The sequence below is a fragment of the Homarus americanus genome, unplaced genomic scaffold (assembly GCF_018991925.1).
Source record: "Homarus americanus isolate GMGI-L3 unplaced genomic scaffold, GMGI_Hamer_2.0 scaffold4896, whole genome shotgun sequence".
NCBI lineage: Eukaryota > Metazoa > Arthropoda > Malacostraca > Decapoda > Nephropidae > Homarus > Homarus americanus.
Genome location: NW_024749657.1, coordinates 4,686,698 through 4,701,224, shown reverse-complemented (window position 1 = coordinate 4,701,224; position 14,527 = coordinate 4,686,698). Strand labels below are relative to the sequence as shown.

Here is a 14,527-nt window from a genome sequence, read left to right as displayed (position 1 = left end):
ATGATTAGGGTTTCAATATTTCATCATAATTTGGGAAAGAATCCTTGAAAATCCACCTTCCATTCCCTTCTCCCCTTTCCCCCATGTTGTTGTGGTAAAAGAATAGATGTGAAAGATAACAGGCGAAGAAACTACGAAGAAAATATCCAGTTAAGAATACTTCACTGGGGAGCAAAGTACTATAATGAACACTTGGGTATATGGGTGTAAGTTAATACTGTATATAATGTACACTTATGCTTATATAATGTACACTCAGGATAGATATCTTTTTTTTTTAGTGTAATTCCCTTTTGGTTAGCTGCTTTAAGTGATCTTGGTTCATGCTTAGTGATTTTGACGCTATATGACCTTGGTGAATCTTCTTTGTTCCAGGAAGGTAAGCTACCGCCTTGCCGTGAAGACTGGGAAGGTATTGGTTACCTTGTGTTTCAATAGCTTTTTGGGGAACCCTCGATTGCTGGTGTGTGTGTGGGGGGGGGGGGGGGGGGTTCAGCCCACAAAGCTTAAGCCGGTCCCAAGATTGGGTGAATGAACTCCTTGGTGGTTTGCTGCCTCTACAGGATGTTCCTCCGCCTTCTGCACCCACAGAAGGTCATGATCAACATTAATATTTATAACAACACTTATCAATAAAGTGTACAATGATCTCTTTCTTCATCACACTCATCGTCATTATCTCATCACTATCATTACACTCATCATATTCATTTCTTCATCATTATCATCACACTCATCATCACTATCATCATCATACCTTGGGAGGAGGAGGAGGAGGCGGTCAGCAACACTACCAGGTAAGAGTGATCAATAATAAACACCTGAGCTGATGAAAGAGCGCCAAGGTCACCTCACCTATCCCAGGTTGACCAGATCTCTTTCAAAACCTTAACAGGTACAAGACATTCAGGTGTGTTGGGAGGAGATGTACACATATTTCTCTTTACCCACACACACACACACACACACACACACACACACACACACACACACACACACACACACACACACACGTACGAAGTTAAGCATGCAAGCAGACACACATACACACAACAAAGCCTCTCCGCAGAAAAATATAACATTTCTTGGTAAGGCGTGTCAAAGGTCACCACCACAAATGAACGTTAGATAACTGTAAGACGCAGAACAAGTTAAATGTCCTTAGCAACACTTCTTTGTACTGTGTCTCATGAGGGGGTTCATAACATACACTCATGCGGTATTACGGTATCGCTTCATGTCGTACAACCTTGGTACTCAACGAGCTAATTCATTGTGTTCATAGGGGTGGCTCTCGTACTCAAAGGGTTAAGTGATCGTACTCAAGAGGTTTAAATTATCTTACTCGGGGACATATCGCATGTTCAAATCTCTATGGACGTGTAAGACATCTACTTTGTGTTGTTTAGATTCCCAAAAGTTTAAACAGTCATCTACTTGTGATCTGACTGTGTGTGTGTGTGTAAAGAAGATTTAAAGTGTGTCTACGAGCATAATAATCAACCCCTGAACTTATACTACCCTTACAATGTTAAACAAAGCATCACCCTGAGTGCTGTACCCAGAGACAAACACTTTCACGAGCCTTTAGTTTTTTATAGGAAAATATTTTACAAAGGACCGTTTAGGAACTCGCCACGGGCATGTACAGTAGGAGAAAACTGGTAGGTAGATGGTGAAGGTGAGGCAACAGATCCTGGTATGTGTGGGAGGACTCAAACAAATAAACCGACCTATGATCCCACGCCAACAAATCGTTACTCGGGGACGTAGGAACCTGGTAATTTACAGAAACACTGGATACTTAATACTTAATGATCATGAACTTAGGTAATCTGACCTGCCCCCTCCCTCCTCGATCACCCGAACACAAATTATGTCCGACTGTGTAAGAGTAGAGAGTGGATGAGACGGATGAGAGATGGTGTAGTGGTGGAGAGACGGGGTAGTAGAGGGTGAACACAAGGGAAGAGGAGTTGAGTAAAATGAGACAGAATAATAAAGCTGGCCCTTACCTTGCCTGGACAACCAAGGTTAGTAAGGTGAATTTTCCTCGCAACTCAAAATATAAGACTGTACTTAACTTGTTGACTTAAATGAAAAGAATATAAGTCTCACAGGTGTGACGGCCCGCTGGGGATAGAGTGGATACAACATACTGTATAATAAGCTTTCGCACAAAATCTACCATGTAATCCAGTTGCCACTGAAGATGTCTTGAATAAAGACGAAAGCTAAGGTGCTCCGTTGTTTCCCTTTTCCCGTGTGATTTGACCAAGATATATATATATATATATATATATATATATATATAATATATATATATATATATATATATATATATATATATATATATATATATATATATATATATATATATAAATCACTGTGGGTGTGATCAGGTATATGCTGATAACCATGGAAAGAAGAGCTTGTGTTTTCTTATGTGGTTATATATATATATATATATATATATATATATATATATATATATATATATATATATATATATATTGTATATATATATATTTTTTTTCTTGGCACCATCTACACTCTGAAATTATTTTATTTTATTTCCACAAATGTATTATAGCAACATTATACAGATAAGGTTCACAAACATTATTGTTCATACATTTTACACTTACTGTACAATTAAATGTTCGTCTTTCTAACTTTGGCTATGCTAAATTTTCAGATAATACTTTCAGTGTCCAAGGAGTTCAACAGCTCATATTTAGTCGAAAATAGCTCAACTTGTTCAGTCTGTCTCAGCAGATAGAGTTTCTCAAGTAATTTTTGATTCGTTTCAGTTTTGAGCGTGACCTTTCACCTGCACACTTTGTGCACAGCGCAAAGATATATTTTGAATAAATTGTTCACATTGACGAAGGGGTCTACCATAGGCTCAATAAAAATGAACATGAACAGCTCTTGGTTATGATCCTTGTCAGATTCATCAAGGCAAATATCTGGATCTGGAAGGAGTCCAGACAGCTGAACCAGCTCATCACTGAGTGACTCTTCAACGACTTCAGGATGAGCTTCCACCAAATTGGTTGCTGCTTTGCTTATACCAACATTTGACAGATTAGCTAAATCTGATAAAAACAAACTTGTTGTACAGCTCTTCATAAGCCTGTGACCTCCTTTGAAGAGCACTGACAAGGTTATCCACAATGAGGGAGAATTTTTGCCTGAATTTCTCCCTCAATGATCTGGGATTACTTTCTGATGTTCCATCTGCAAATCTTTGTCGCCTCATCCTCTGTCAATTCGGATATATCCGAATTTTTCAGTCCATTATCATGATATAATCAGCTAGCTAGGCTTTTGCTGTCAGATATTTTAAAAATTCTTGTCAACTTGGAACAGTTTCACACCAAGTACTGTACCAAGTTGTCTTTCTTTTCTTCAGGTACACACCCCGCACACTATCATCGATAATGACACTTAAATTGAATAAAAGATTCAGTGTTCATTTACATTTCAATATTATATATTTGGGGCCCGGGGCCCAGGGCACTGGACGAATCTTGTGACGATGACACAGCACAAGATGCCTATCTCGGCAGGTATGTGGATTCTGAAGGCCCGCAAGAGAAGTTCATTGACTTGCCCCCCACCGCCCACCAATCAAACGAGGGTGAAGATATTTTTCCAACAATTATCACTAGTTTGACAACAAAGGAATACATATCAGCCACATTATTCATGTTGCGATTGATGCTACGCCGAGTATGATAGGGACATACAGGGGTTTTGTTTCTCTATTAAAAGACAAAAAAAAAGATGGATCATGATGTGATATCATTTCACTGCATCATTCATCAAGAGGTACTGTGTGTGCACAGTCGTTTACACCAGAGTTCACACAAGTGATGACCTTAGTAGTGAAAATTGTCAACAAAATAATGGCAAAAGGCTTAAACCAGCGACAGTTTCGCTTACTACTGGAAGAGGTTGGTGGTCAGTGTTGAGACCTTCTCCTTCACAACAAAGTCTGGTGGCTTACTGAGGGTCGGATGATTGAACGTTTTGCAGCTATACAGTATATGGAGGTAGAAGAGTTTTACACTGCGGCTGCAGAAGCTCTGTTTTTTCTCGGTTTCCAAGATTTTGGCTCTTCTTGGATTGTGGGTTGCCGAACCCTGGCCTAACCTACCCAAACCTATGTTGACCTGACCTGACCTAACCAAAACTGTTAACTTAACTTAAACAAGCTTGTGTTAGCCCAACTTAACCAAAACTATGTAGATCTAACCTAACCTTACTAAACCGATCTTAGTCACCATACGAGACTGATTCTGAAGCACAATATTCGTCTTGAATCAATAAAATTAAGTAATTTTGTCCAGTAATTTTTTCTATGTGAACTTATCTAGTTAATTAAGGGTCTCAGAATAATCTTTCCCTTTATTTGTGATTAAAAAATAAATAAATCTCAAAGGCAAGAACCTCAGTACAAAATACGTGCCAAGTTGGAATTTATCTCAAGTCAAGCAGTTAGGAGCGTTCTTAAGACTACGCTTTCGAGGAATGTTACACACACGAACCTTTCTGAAACTGAACTCTGGAGGCAAGGAACCACAACTGGTGTTACCGGGGCGAAAATTTGCCCAGTTGTAACGCGCTCACCCTCCACCATTCTGGTTTCACCCCCCACCCCCCCAACCCCCATCACTCTGGGTATATATACTGTGCAACTCCATCCAGCATCACACACCTCTACAAACCTTTAGCCGGCTACAACAAACCAAGTCTCGCTCCTCAACATGAAGCTGGTAAGTCTGGTGAAACGCCCTGATATTATTCTAACATAAGCGAGCTTTTAGTTAGTCGAGACGTCCACTTAACCTGTCTATTATTTTGACCAAACTTTCCTAAACTACTGTTTTAGGAACTGTGAAGGGTGTGTGTTACTGTCACCTGTCAACAACTGTTGCATTAACTTGAGAATCTAAATAACATCAAAAACTTTTCCAGAACGGCTTCATAAATGTTAAATTATTAATAATGTTAACCTTTCGATAAAAGTTATCTTATAAGTAAAAATAATAATATACAGTGAGTATTGACCAAGTTAAGTGATCGCAGTAGAAACTTTTATTATTTAAGTATAAGTTATCTTTGTGTGTTTGATGATATGACTGATAATAAAACTGTTGTTGTTTGGTGTTGACTGATTCAACTGTCAGGGTTATTAAGTACGGGTCACAATTCTTAGTTTCTGTACTACACCCACTACACCTTCCACCCACACCATACCAACTACACCTCACCCACACCACACCCACTACAACATCCTCCCACACCACACCCACTACACCTTCCCATACATATCCACTACACCTCACCCACACCACACCCACTACACACCTCCCACACCACACCCACTACACCTTCCACCCACCCACCTACATATCCACTACACCTTTCACCCACACCACACCCACTACACACTCCTCCCACACCACACCCACTACACACTCCTCCCACACCACACCCACTACAACATCCTCCCACACCACACCCACTACACACTCCTCCCACACCACATTATACCTCTCATGATATTTTATGTCGCGTACGTTCAACAGCCTGTACACTCCCAGTACCTGGCAAAGGTATGTAACAAAGAACTGTAAGACAACAGGACCTACAGTATTTACACGCTCACATGTAAGCAATTAAATAAAATTATAATAATCGCATGTTACAGACGCTGCTGCTGGTGGCCCTGTGTGCCCTGCTGGGTGTGGCTCTGGCACTGCCCTCACCCTACGCCCTACCTGACGCGGATCCTTCACGTCGACATGGTCAATACAACCAGGGATATAGCCACTACCGCTACCCTACCATCACCCACACACATCACGATGACCACACCCACTACACCAGATACTTCCCTGGCGGCCACCACGACCACTTCACCACATACGGTGGTCACCATCACCACTAGTACCATAACGGGTACTATCATCACTAGCACCATCACGCGTCATGGTGCTGGTGACTGACTGTCATCGTCAGAGTACCATGATGGTCAACTCCACCTGGATTACGGCTGCAGACTTACAACAACTGGCTCACGGTTCAACATGGTCATGTTAAGACACTTTTGTTTATATAGTTCACGTGTGGGTGAGTGTGTGGTGGTCGCCGGGCAGCAAGGCGACCTACTCCAGTACTGAGTCTCGGGTCTTCAACACCCAAGTCAACTTTGTGTCCTTCTCTTACCAGCCACTACTGCTGCCACCATCTTCACCTGTTCCATCAGAGCTGACCCACCTCACACACCTTTCCACCCTGGTATATTGTTTTCTATCTTGGCTATAATAGATATTCTTGTTTGTTATCATTTATCTACCAAGTTTGAAGGTACACAGTCACATGTATAGTCATACTATGAACTGTACTGTGTAGCCACATGTGGCTCATGGCAGTATATATGTATGGTGAGTTATTGTAAGAGTGACAGTTAAATAAACACGACCACAATATCACTTGTATCTCCATTACTCATATCCAGGGCCGGATTATCAAGGGGGCATAGTGGGCACAGTGCTCAGGGTCTACGAAATGTGAGATATAATGGACAGTAATTTCACTGGTATAGCCTATTAACCTTTATGTTTCAACAGGGTAAATTAAAATAATCGGTAAATTTGACAAGAGAGAAATAGATTGCGGTCATAAAACTAAGTGATTATAAACGTTAATTTAGTATCTGTTTGGTTAGTGCTTAGACATCCTTTACCCCTGACCTGCCGGAAACTAACTATGATTGAGTCGAAGTCACAAGGGACTAAATAATCAAAAATTAATCAATGAACAACTTTTTTCTTAGACATACTGCAAAACAAATGTCGAGTTTTATCAATTCTCAAAATAATAAGCGACTAAACTCAACCTGCTATTATCAATTTATCAGTGATTATAATTTCATACAAAACACACTTTTCGGCTCTTGGCTTCGGCAGTCTTCAATAATGTCCTGAAAGTCCAACTTTTTAACATTATCTCTCTCTGTTGAGTAACGCCAGTGACGATAAGCGACTCTGGCCCATCGTTGATCTTAGACAGTTTTTAATTCTTTTAAGCTTGGAATATGACCTCCCACCGTCACAGCTGCCACCGAGTATTGACAACCTCCCACCTTCACTGCTGGCACCGAGTATTGACAAATATATTCAAAAAACTATGTTCACATTCGCAAAGCTGTTGACCAGCCCCTTGGCTACCTGAGTTTTCAATAGTTCTGCCACTGACCTGAAGTTGCGAAACATTTGTTTAAACAACAAAAACTCCTCAGTGAACACGGATTCAGTGTCATCCTTGTAGACATCCACCAACTCGCTTGCTTTGCTTGAAATCGTTTCCCTTGATAGTGAGGAATCAAGGAGGAAACCAAATCGTTCCTCGAGCGTCGCTTCCCCATTTCGACCAGCAACAAACTAACCTAAAATAATGGAAAATCTTACATCTCAGCGTCTCTGACTGTGTCAACTAACCCATTATTGCTGTTATCCATCGGTGGCACAAGCACGGTGTTGGCGTGATGCTTGGAGGTCGTGAGGGTTAAATAAGGCACATAATGGTTCATCAGGAAATTTAGGGCCTACGATAAAAAAGTGCCCAGGGCCTACAAAACCTTTAATCAGGCTCTGCTCATATTATCTTTATAAATTTTAAGATAAATATAGGATATAATATGCAGTGATTAATACTCATTTCATATAATACCAAAATTTTTATATAAAAATTTTCTCGTGCTGACGACAATGGTCTTCATTGAAGGTTATACCCTCTGAGTGACTTATATAAAAAACAATGGTAATATATCTTCTGAGTGGACAATAATATAAACAAACCACAACATGATGAGGAACCTAGACTTTAAACTAAATCTTTATTGGTACACAAGAAGGAAGTGGGGAGAGCACTGCACCCGGTCACATTAACTTTTTAACTGTAAAGTCAGGTACCCATTCACAGCTGGGTGAACGGAGAGGGCCTTTGGCGTGAACCAACGACCATGAGGAGAAAAGACGAGTGTTGTTTTCACTCGACTGCTATACAACATTACTGTAATGACGCACCTTGACTATCCAGACGAATTATTAACTTTAAGGACTAAACAATCTTCTGATAAAACACGACGTAGACGCCGACGCCGAAGCAGAAGCTGACGCAGTCACCAAGTGAGACGCGCACACACACACACACACACACACACACACACGACGCCAACACAGAGGTAAATGGCCAAGGAACATTATAATTTCTCTTATTATAACACGCGAGCAAAACACACCTAAAATAATATACACACACCAAGTATTTCAACAACGCAAACCAAAGTCACCTTTTTTCTACACGGGGGCTTCCCTTGGATCACCCAACCGCAAATTATGGCTGAGGGTGAGAGAGTAGAAGGTGAGAGACGGGTGATAGTAGTGAAGGGTGGATGAGAGACGGGTGAGGGTAGTGAAGGATGGATGAGAGACGGGTGAGGGTGGTAGAGTGAAGAGAAGGAGAGTAAGATGAGACAGAACAATAAAGTAGGTCAAGAAAGGAGAAGTGATAGGTATAGGGGAGAAGTGTAAGCTGACCCACACCTTGCCTGGACACCATTCCAGGGTATAGACTCACAAAGGTTAGTACGACGAATATTCCTCGTACCTAACATGTTGACTTAAATTAATGCTAAGTTAAAAGTATGTGAGTCTCAAAGTACAATAAAGTTAGGTACACAAATACAGCGCCAAAAATAACATTAATATTACACTAAGACTCTACCTTAACTAGACATGTTCAGTTAACACCAGGTAGGAGACTAATTCAATGCAGCAGATCTTGGAAGCATTTCTGTTCGTTGTTGTTATTATTATTATTATTATTATTATTATTATTATTATTATTATTATTATTATTATTATTATTATTATTATTATTATTATTATTATTATTATTACCTTATAGATCCACTAAGTATAACCGTTACTTAAGTTCTATAAAGTTATTAAAATAAATCCCAATTACATGATCTCTCTCTCTCTCTCTCTCTCTCTCTCTCTCTCTCTCTCTCTCTCTCTCTCTCTCATCAGGAGAACAAGGATGAAGACACTAACTCAGGACTGGACAACAAGTCTCATTCATAATACCTGTTATTTTCGAGTCTTGGAAAAAAAATCTAAACTAACCCGAAGTGACAATCTTGCCTAACTTAAAATAATTCAGTTTAATGTAAGTTAAGTTAATCTAAACTTATACTGGATTACCCAAACATAGTCCAACATAACCCTTCAACTTAACATTAAACATGGATTAACCTAACTGTATTTAGTTTAACCTAACATGGCCTAACCTGGCCTAATCTAGCCTAATGTAGCCCATCTTAACTTAACCTAACTAATTTTCACTTAACCTAATAGATTTTGACCTAACCTATCCCAGCATAGAATAATCTAACTCAATCTATCGTAACCAAGCCTACGTAAACTTAACCTAACCAAGTTTATGTTGAACCTAACCTAACCTAACCTAATCTAATCTAACCTAATCTTAGTTACCATACGAGACCGATTCTGAAGCACAACGAAATTTCAGTCATTTTATCCAATATTTTTTCTTCTATGTGAGCGTATGTATTTCATTAACACTCTCGTGATTAAGAGAACGAACATCAAGACAAGAACCTCACTACAAACACATACCAAGTCGTAATTTTATTTTTCTGGGTTGCCTTTAAAGTCAACCAGTTAGGAGGGTTCATAAGTCTTGACCTTGGAGGAATGTTTCACGCACGAACCTTTCTGAAACTGAACGCAGGAGGAAATGAAATAGAAAGGGTGTTACTGGGATCCAAATTTCCCAAGCTGTGACATTCGTAGCCTTCAATTTCCCCCAGGCCCCCGCCCCCATCACTCTGGGTATATATACTGTGCAACTCCATCCAGCATCACACACCTCTACAAACCTTTAGCCAGCTCCAACAAACCAAGTCTCGCTCCTCAACATGAAGCTGGTAAGTCTGGTGAAACGCCCTGATATTATTCTAACATAAGCGAGCTTTTAGTTAGTCGAGACGTCCACTTAACCTGTCTATTATTTTGACCAAACTTTCCTAAACTACTGTTTTAGGAACTGTGAAGGGTGTGTGTTACTGTCACCTGTCAACAACTGTTGCATTAACTTGAGAATCTAAATAACATCAAAAACTTTTCCAGAACGGCTTCATAAATGTTAAATTATTAATAATGTTAACCTTTAGATAAAAGTTATCTTATAAGTAAAAATAATAATATACAGTGAGTATTGACCAAGTTAAGTGATCGCAGTAGAAACTTTTATTATTTAAGTATAAGTTATCTTTGTGTGTTTGATGATATGACTGATAATAAAACTGTTGTTGTTTGGTGTTGACTGATTCAACTGTCAGGGTTATTAAGTACGGGTCACAAGTCTTAGTTTCTGTGCTACACCCACTACACCTTCCACCCACACCATACCCACTACACCTTTCACCCACACCACACCCACTACAACATCCTCCCACACCACACCCACTACACCTTCCACCCACTACACCTTCCACCCACTACACCTTGTACCCACATCATATCCACAACACCCTCCTCCCATACCATACCCACTACATCGTCCACCCACACCACACCACTACATTTCCCCATGGCTGAACCAAATTAGATCTGTACGAAATAATTTCGGGATGTCAAGCACATAACATAAGAATGGAGGAAACTGCAGCAGGTCTGTTGGCCCATTCTTGACAATCCCATTTACACCCAACCCCCATCGCTCATATATCCATGAAACCACTGTTACTGACAGTCTCATCATCACTGACTCTCTATCTTCACTACTTGCCCTTGGCACCCTCGACTCAGGTTGTCACGCTCTTGTCTCTGAAGCCAGACACAAATATGCGTGCCTTGTTGACCGGGGTGTCAAGGTCAAGCTGTTGTGGATCCCCTCTCACATAGGCCTCATAAAACACGACAGAGTTGATGCCCTCGCCAAACTCGCGTCTAACAAAGACACCGTTAAATACAATTTGGGTCTGTCAAAAAGAACCCTTAAAACTGTAATTAGGAAAGAACTTATTGATGAGTTTGACGCAAGTAGACAAGTGCAAACAGGCACTAGTCGATCCATAGGTTACCATGATGAGATGTATCAAGTGAAACATGTATATGGAGCAAGTAACAAGATCACTAGTACAAGATGTTGTAACCGCTAGATTAAGGTTAGGATATAAGTACCTTTGGCAGTATGTTCCTCAAGCAGATGTAAACAAAACTAAATGTAAAGTGTGTGGCCATACATATGGCCACACACTTGAACACTACGTCCTCGACTGTGTGAAGATAGAACCTTTTAGGGACAGGTCCAAGCACACTGTGTGTGAAATGGCACAACACTTCATCTCTAATGGCAAGATAGCCGACACATTAAGATTGTATCCACTTTTTTGCACTTAGTAACTATATCAATTCTCATGTACAGAACCAAATACGCAATGTGCTTGAATACCTCTCACGTGAATGTGAATAACAAAGTGTGAGGCCAGACATACTGCCTCACACGCCTGTACTCACGCATTTGTGAATAAGTTACCCTTTATGTATAGAACTACACAAATAATGTAAATGAAATACTGTGTAACATTCAGTGCCATAATATCCTGACAACGGGGGTTAATTATTATGACCCTTTGTAAACCCTACTCTGTAATCCTTTTGCGATACCGCTCACAGGATGAGTGTGGGGTGCACAATAAAGTAGCCGCTGTAAGCGGCAAAATCAAAAAATCAAATCATATATCCACCCAACTTATGTTTGAAGCTATCCGGCGTATTCGAGTTAATGATGATGTTTGGTAACTTGTTCCACTCATTCACTACTCTACTTCCAAACAAATGTTTATCAATGTTACACATAAATCTAAATTTGTCTAATTTAAAACCATTGTTATGAGTTCGCTCCTGGTTGGATTGTTCAATTCAATTTCACTTTTAATATTTATTCCTTGACAGAGGTTTGGATAGTTTGAGTACCTTTGTTATGTTTACCTTTGTTTAGCCCTGACTTCCAATAATACACCTGGATCATATCGCCCCTCACTCTATGTCTCTCGAGGGAGCGCAATTTAAGATGCTTCAACCTGTCTCTGTAATCAAGGTTGCTAATGCCCGGGATTAGTCTTGCCATTCTCCTCTGAATTCTTTCTATGGCTTCTTTATCTATTCTGTAGTACAGTGACCAGAACTGAACTGCGTAATCCAAGTGAGGTCTCACAGGCGCAAGATATAGTTTTAGGATGACTTCGCTAGTCTTATAACTAACACTCTTTTGTATGAACTCAAGAACTTTGTTAGCCTTGTTTCGAACAAATACACATTGTTGACTTGGTTTAAGATTACTACTTATCATTACACCTAAATCTTTCTCATAGTCGGATTTCTCTATAACAACGTTGTTCATCTGATATCTGGTTTCTCTGTTTACATCTCATAGACTAAGTACTTTACATTTGTCCACATTTAATTTCATCTGCCATTTTTCAGACCATGCGATTTTTTTTTATCTTCCTGTAGTTTTGCGTCAGATTTAATTACACGCCCAATTTTAGTGTCATCAGCAAATTTACTTACCGGTATGTTGCTTTCTACGCCTATATCTATGTCATTTATGTATATAATAAATAGTAATGGTACAAATCATGATCCTTGGGGTACTCCACTAGTGACGTTGCTCCAATCGGATTTAGTGCCGTTAATTCAAAACCAACATAATTCAATATGGCTAAAAAATTCTGTTAAAAAGAAATAAAAGGTCAGTGGATTACTCAGTGGTATACTAACCCGAATAGCACATCATTATATAGTAGTTATGTCGCTTAAACTATTTTAGAATAATATTTAATAAGGTCATAAAAAATCTCAGACCTATCTTATGTAAATTTTGATTCTAACTAAACAAGATTACCCATTGTAACTTGTAGAGATAAAAATTTTCTAAGAGAAGAGAGAATTTGTATTACATGTGGTTATAACGTTATTGGAGATGAATATCATGTTATTCTAGAGAGTAATAATCATCAAGGAAAAGAGTTGTAAGAGGAGCGAAGATTTTTACAGATGTCATCCAAGTTGTTTGCTTCTAAATCAATACAAGAGAGTAATGTAAGAACCATCCGCAACCTGTCTGTGGTTGTCAAGTTTGTAATGGATAAGTTTAGGTAGATAATGAGATATAGTGCTGTAGTTTAATCCAATATATATGAGGAATTGCTCAAATAATTATGACCTTTTTTTATAAATTTTTCTGTCTGTCTGTCTGTGTTTCCTCACGACACCCATTACATATTCCTACCACACCACACTCACACACCTTCCACCCACACCACACCCGGTACACCCTCATCCCACATCACACCCGATACACCCCCATCCCACACCTCACCACTACACCTCTCATGTAAATTTCCAAGAATTGTAGTTATTGTGTTAAAGACCCTCTTACCTGTCGAAGGTTGAACTTTTTTATGCTGCCTCCAGTACAGTCAACAGCTTGTACACTCCCTCCCAGTACCTGGCAACAGTGTGGAAAAAAAATATAAGACAACAGGACCTACAGTATTTACAAGCTCACAAGTAACAAAGCATTCAAAATAAGTAAAATTATAATACTTGTATGTTACTGAACCACTGGCGAAGATTATCCTGTGGAAATTCTTCTAACACACGTGTGTATGTTGTTTCAGACGCTGCTGCTGGTGGCTCTGTGTGCCCTTATGGGTATGGCTCTGGCACTGCCCTCACCCTACGCCCTGCCTGATCCTGACGCGGATCCTTTCCGTACATCTTTTCCTATTACCACCCACAAACATCACGGTGACCACACCCACCTCACCAGATACTTCCCTGGCGGCCACCACGACCACTTCACCACATACCGTGGTCACCATCACCACTAGTACCATCACGCGTCATGGTGCTGGTGACTGACTGTCATCGTCAGAGTACCATGATGGTCAACTCCACCTGGATTACGGCTGCAGACTTACAACAACTGGCTCACGGCTCAACATGGTCATGTTAAGACACTTTTGTTTATATAGTTCACGTGTGGGTGAGTGTGTGGTGGTCGCCGGGCAGCGTGGCGACCTACTCCAGTACTGAGTCTCGGGTCTTCAACACCCAAGTCAACTTTGTGTCCTTCTCTTACCAGCCACTACTGCTGCCACCATCTTCACCTGTTCCATCAGGGCTGACCCACCTCACACACCTTTCCACCCTGGTATATTGTTTTCTATCTTGGCTATAATAGATATTCTTGTTTGTTATCATTTATCTACCAAGTTTGAAGGTACACAGTCACATGTATAGTCATACTATGAACTGTACAGTGAAGCCACATGTGTCTAATGGCAGTATATATGTATGGTGAGTTATTGTAAGAGTGAGAGTTAAATAAACACGACCACAATATCACTGTA

The 14,527-nt window shown here is 40.0% G+C and overlaps 1 protein-coding gene and 1 long non-coding RNA gene across 2 annotated transcripts; both read left to right on the top strand.

The window, feature by feature from the left end:
• The first annotated feature begins 4,681 nt into the window (after nt 1-4,681).
• LOC121853679 (histidine-rich glycoprotein-like) lies at nt 4,682-6,506 on the top strand. The gene is made up of 2 exons (XM_042348021.1): nt 4,682-4,784; nt 5,723-6,506. Exons 1-2 carry the CDS (start codon nt 4,776-4,778, stop codon nt 5,960-5,962), a joined length of 249 nt encoding a protein of 82 aa, XP_042203955.1. The 5' UTR covers nt 4,682-4,775; the 3' UTR covers nt 5,963-6,506.
• A 3,337-nt stretch (nt 6,507-9,843) lies between these two features.
• On the top strand, nt 9,844-14,527 carry LOC121853683. Its single transcript, XR_006086384.1, has 2 exons — nt 9,844-10,030; nt 13,793-14,527. It is a non-coding gene; the product is annotated as an uncharacterized LOC121853683 (long non-coding RNA).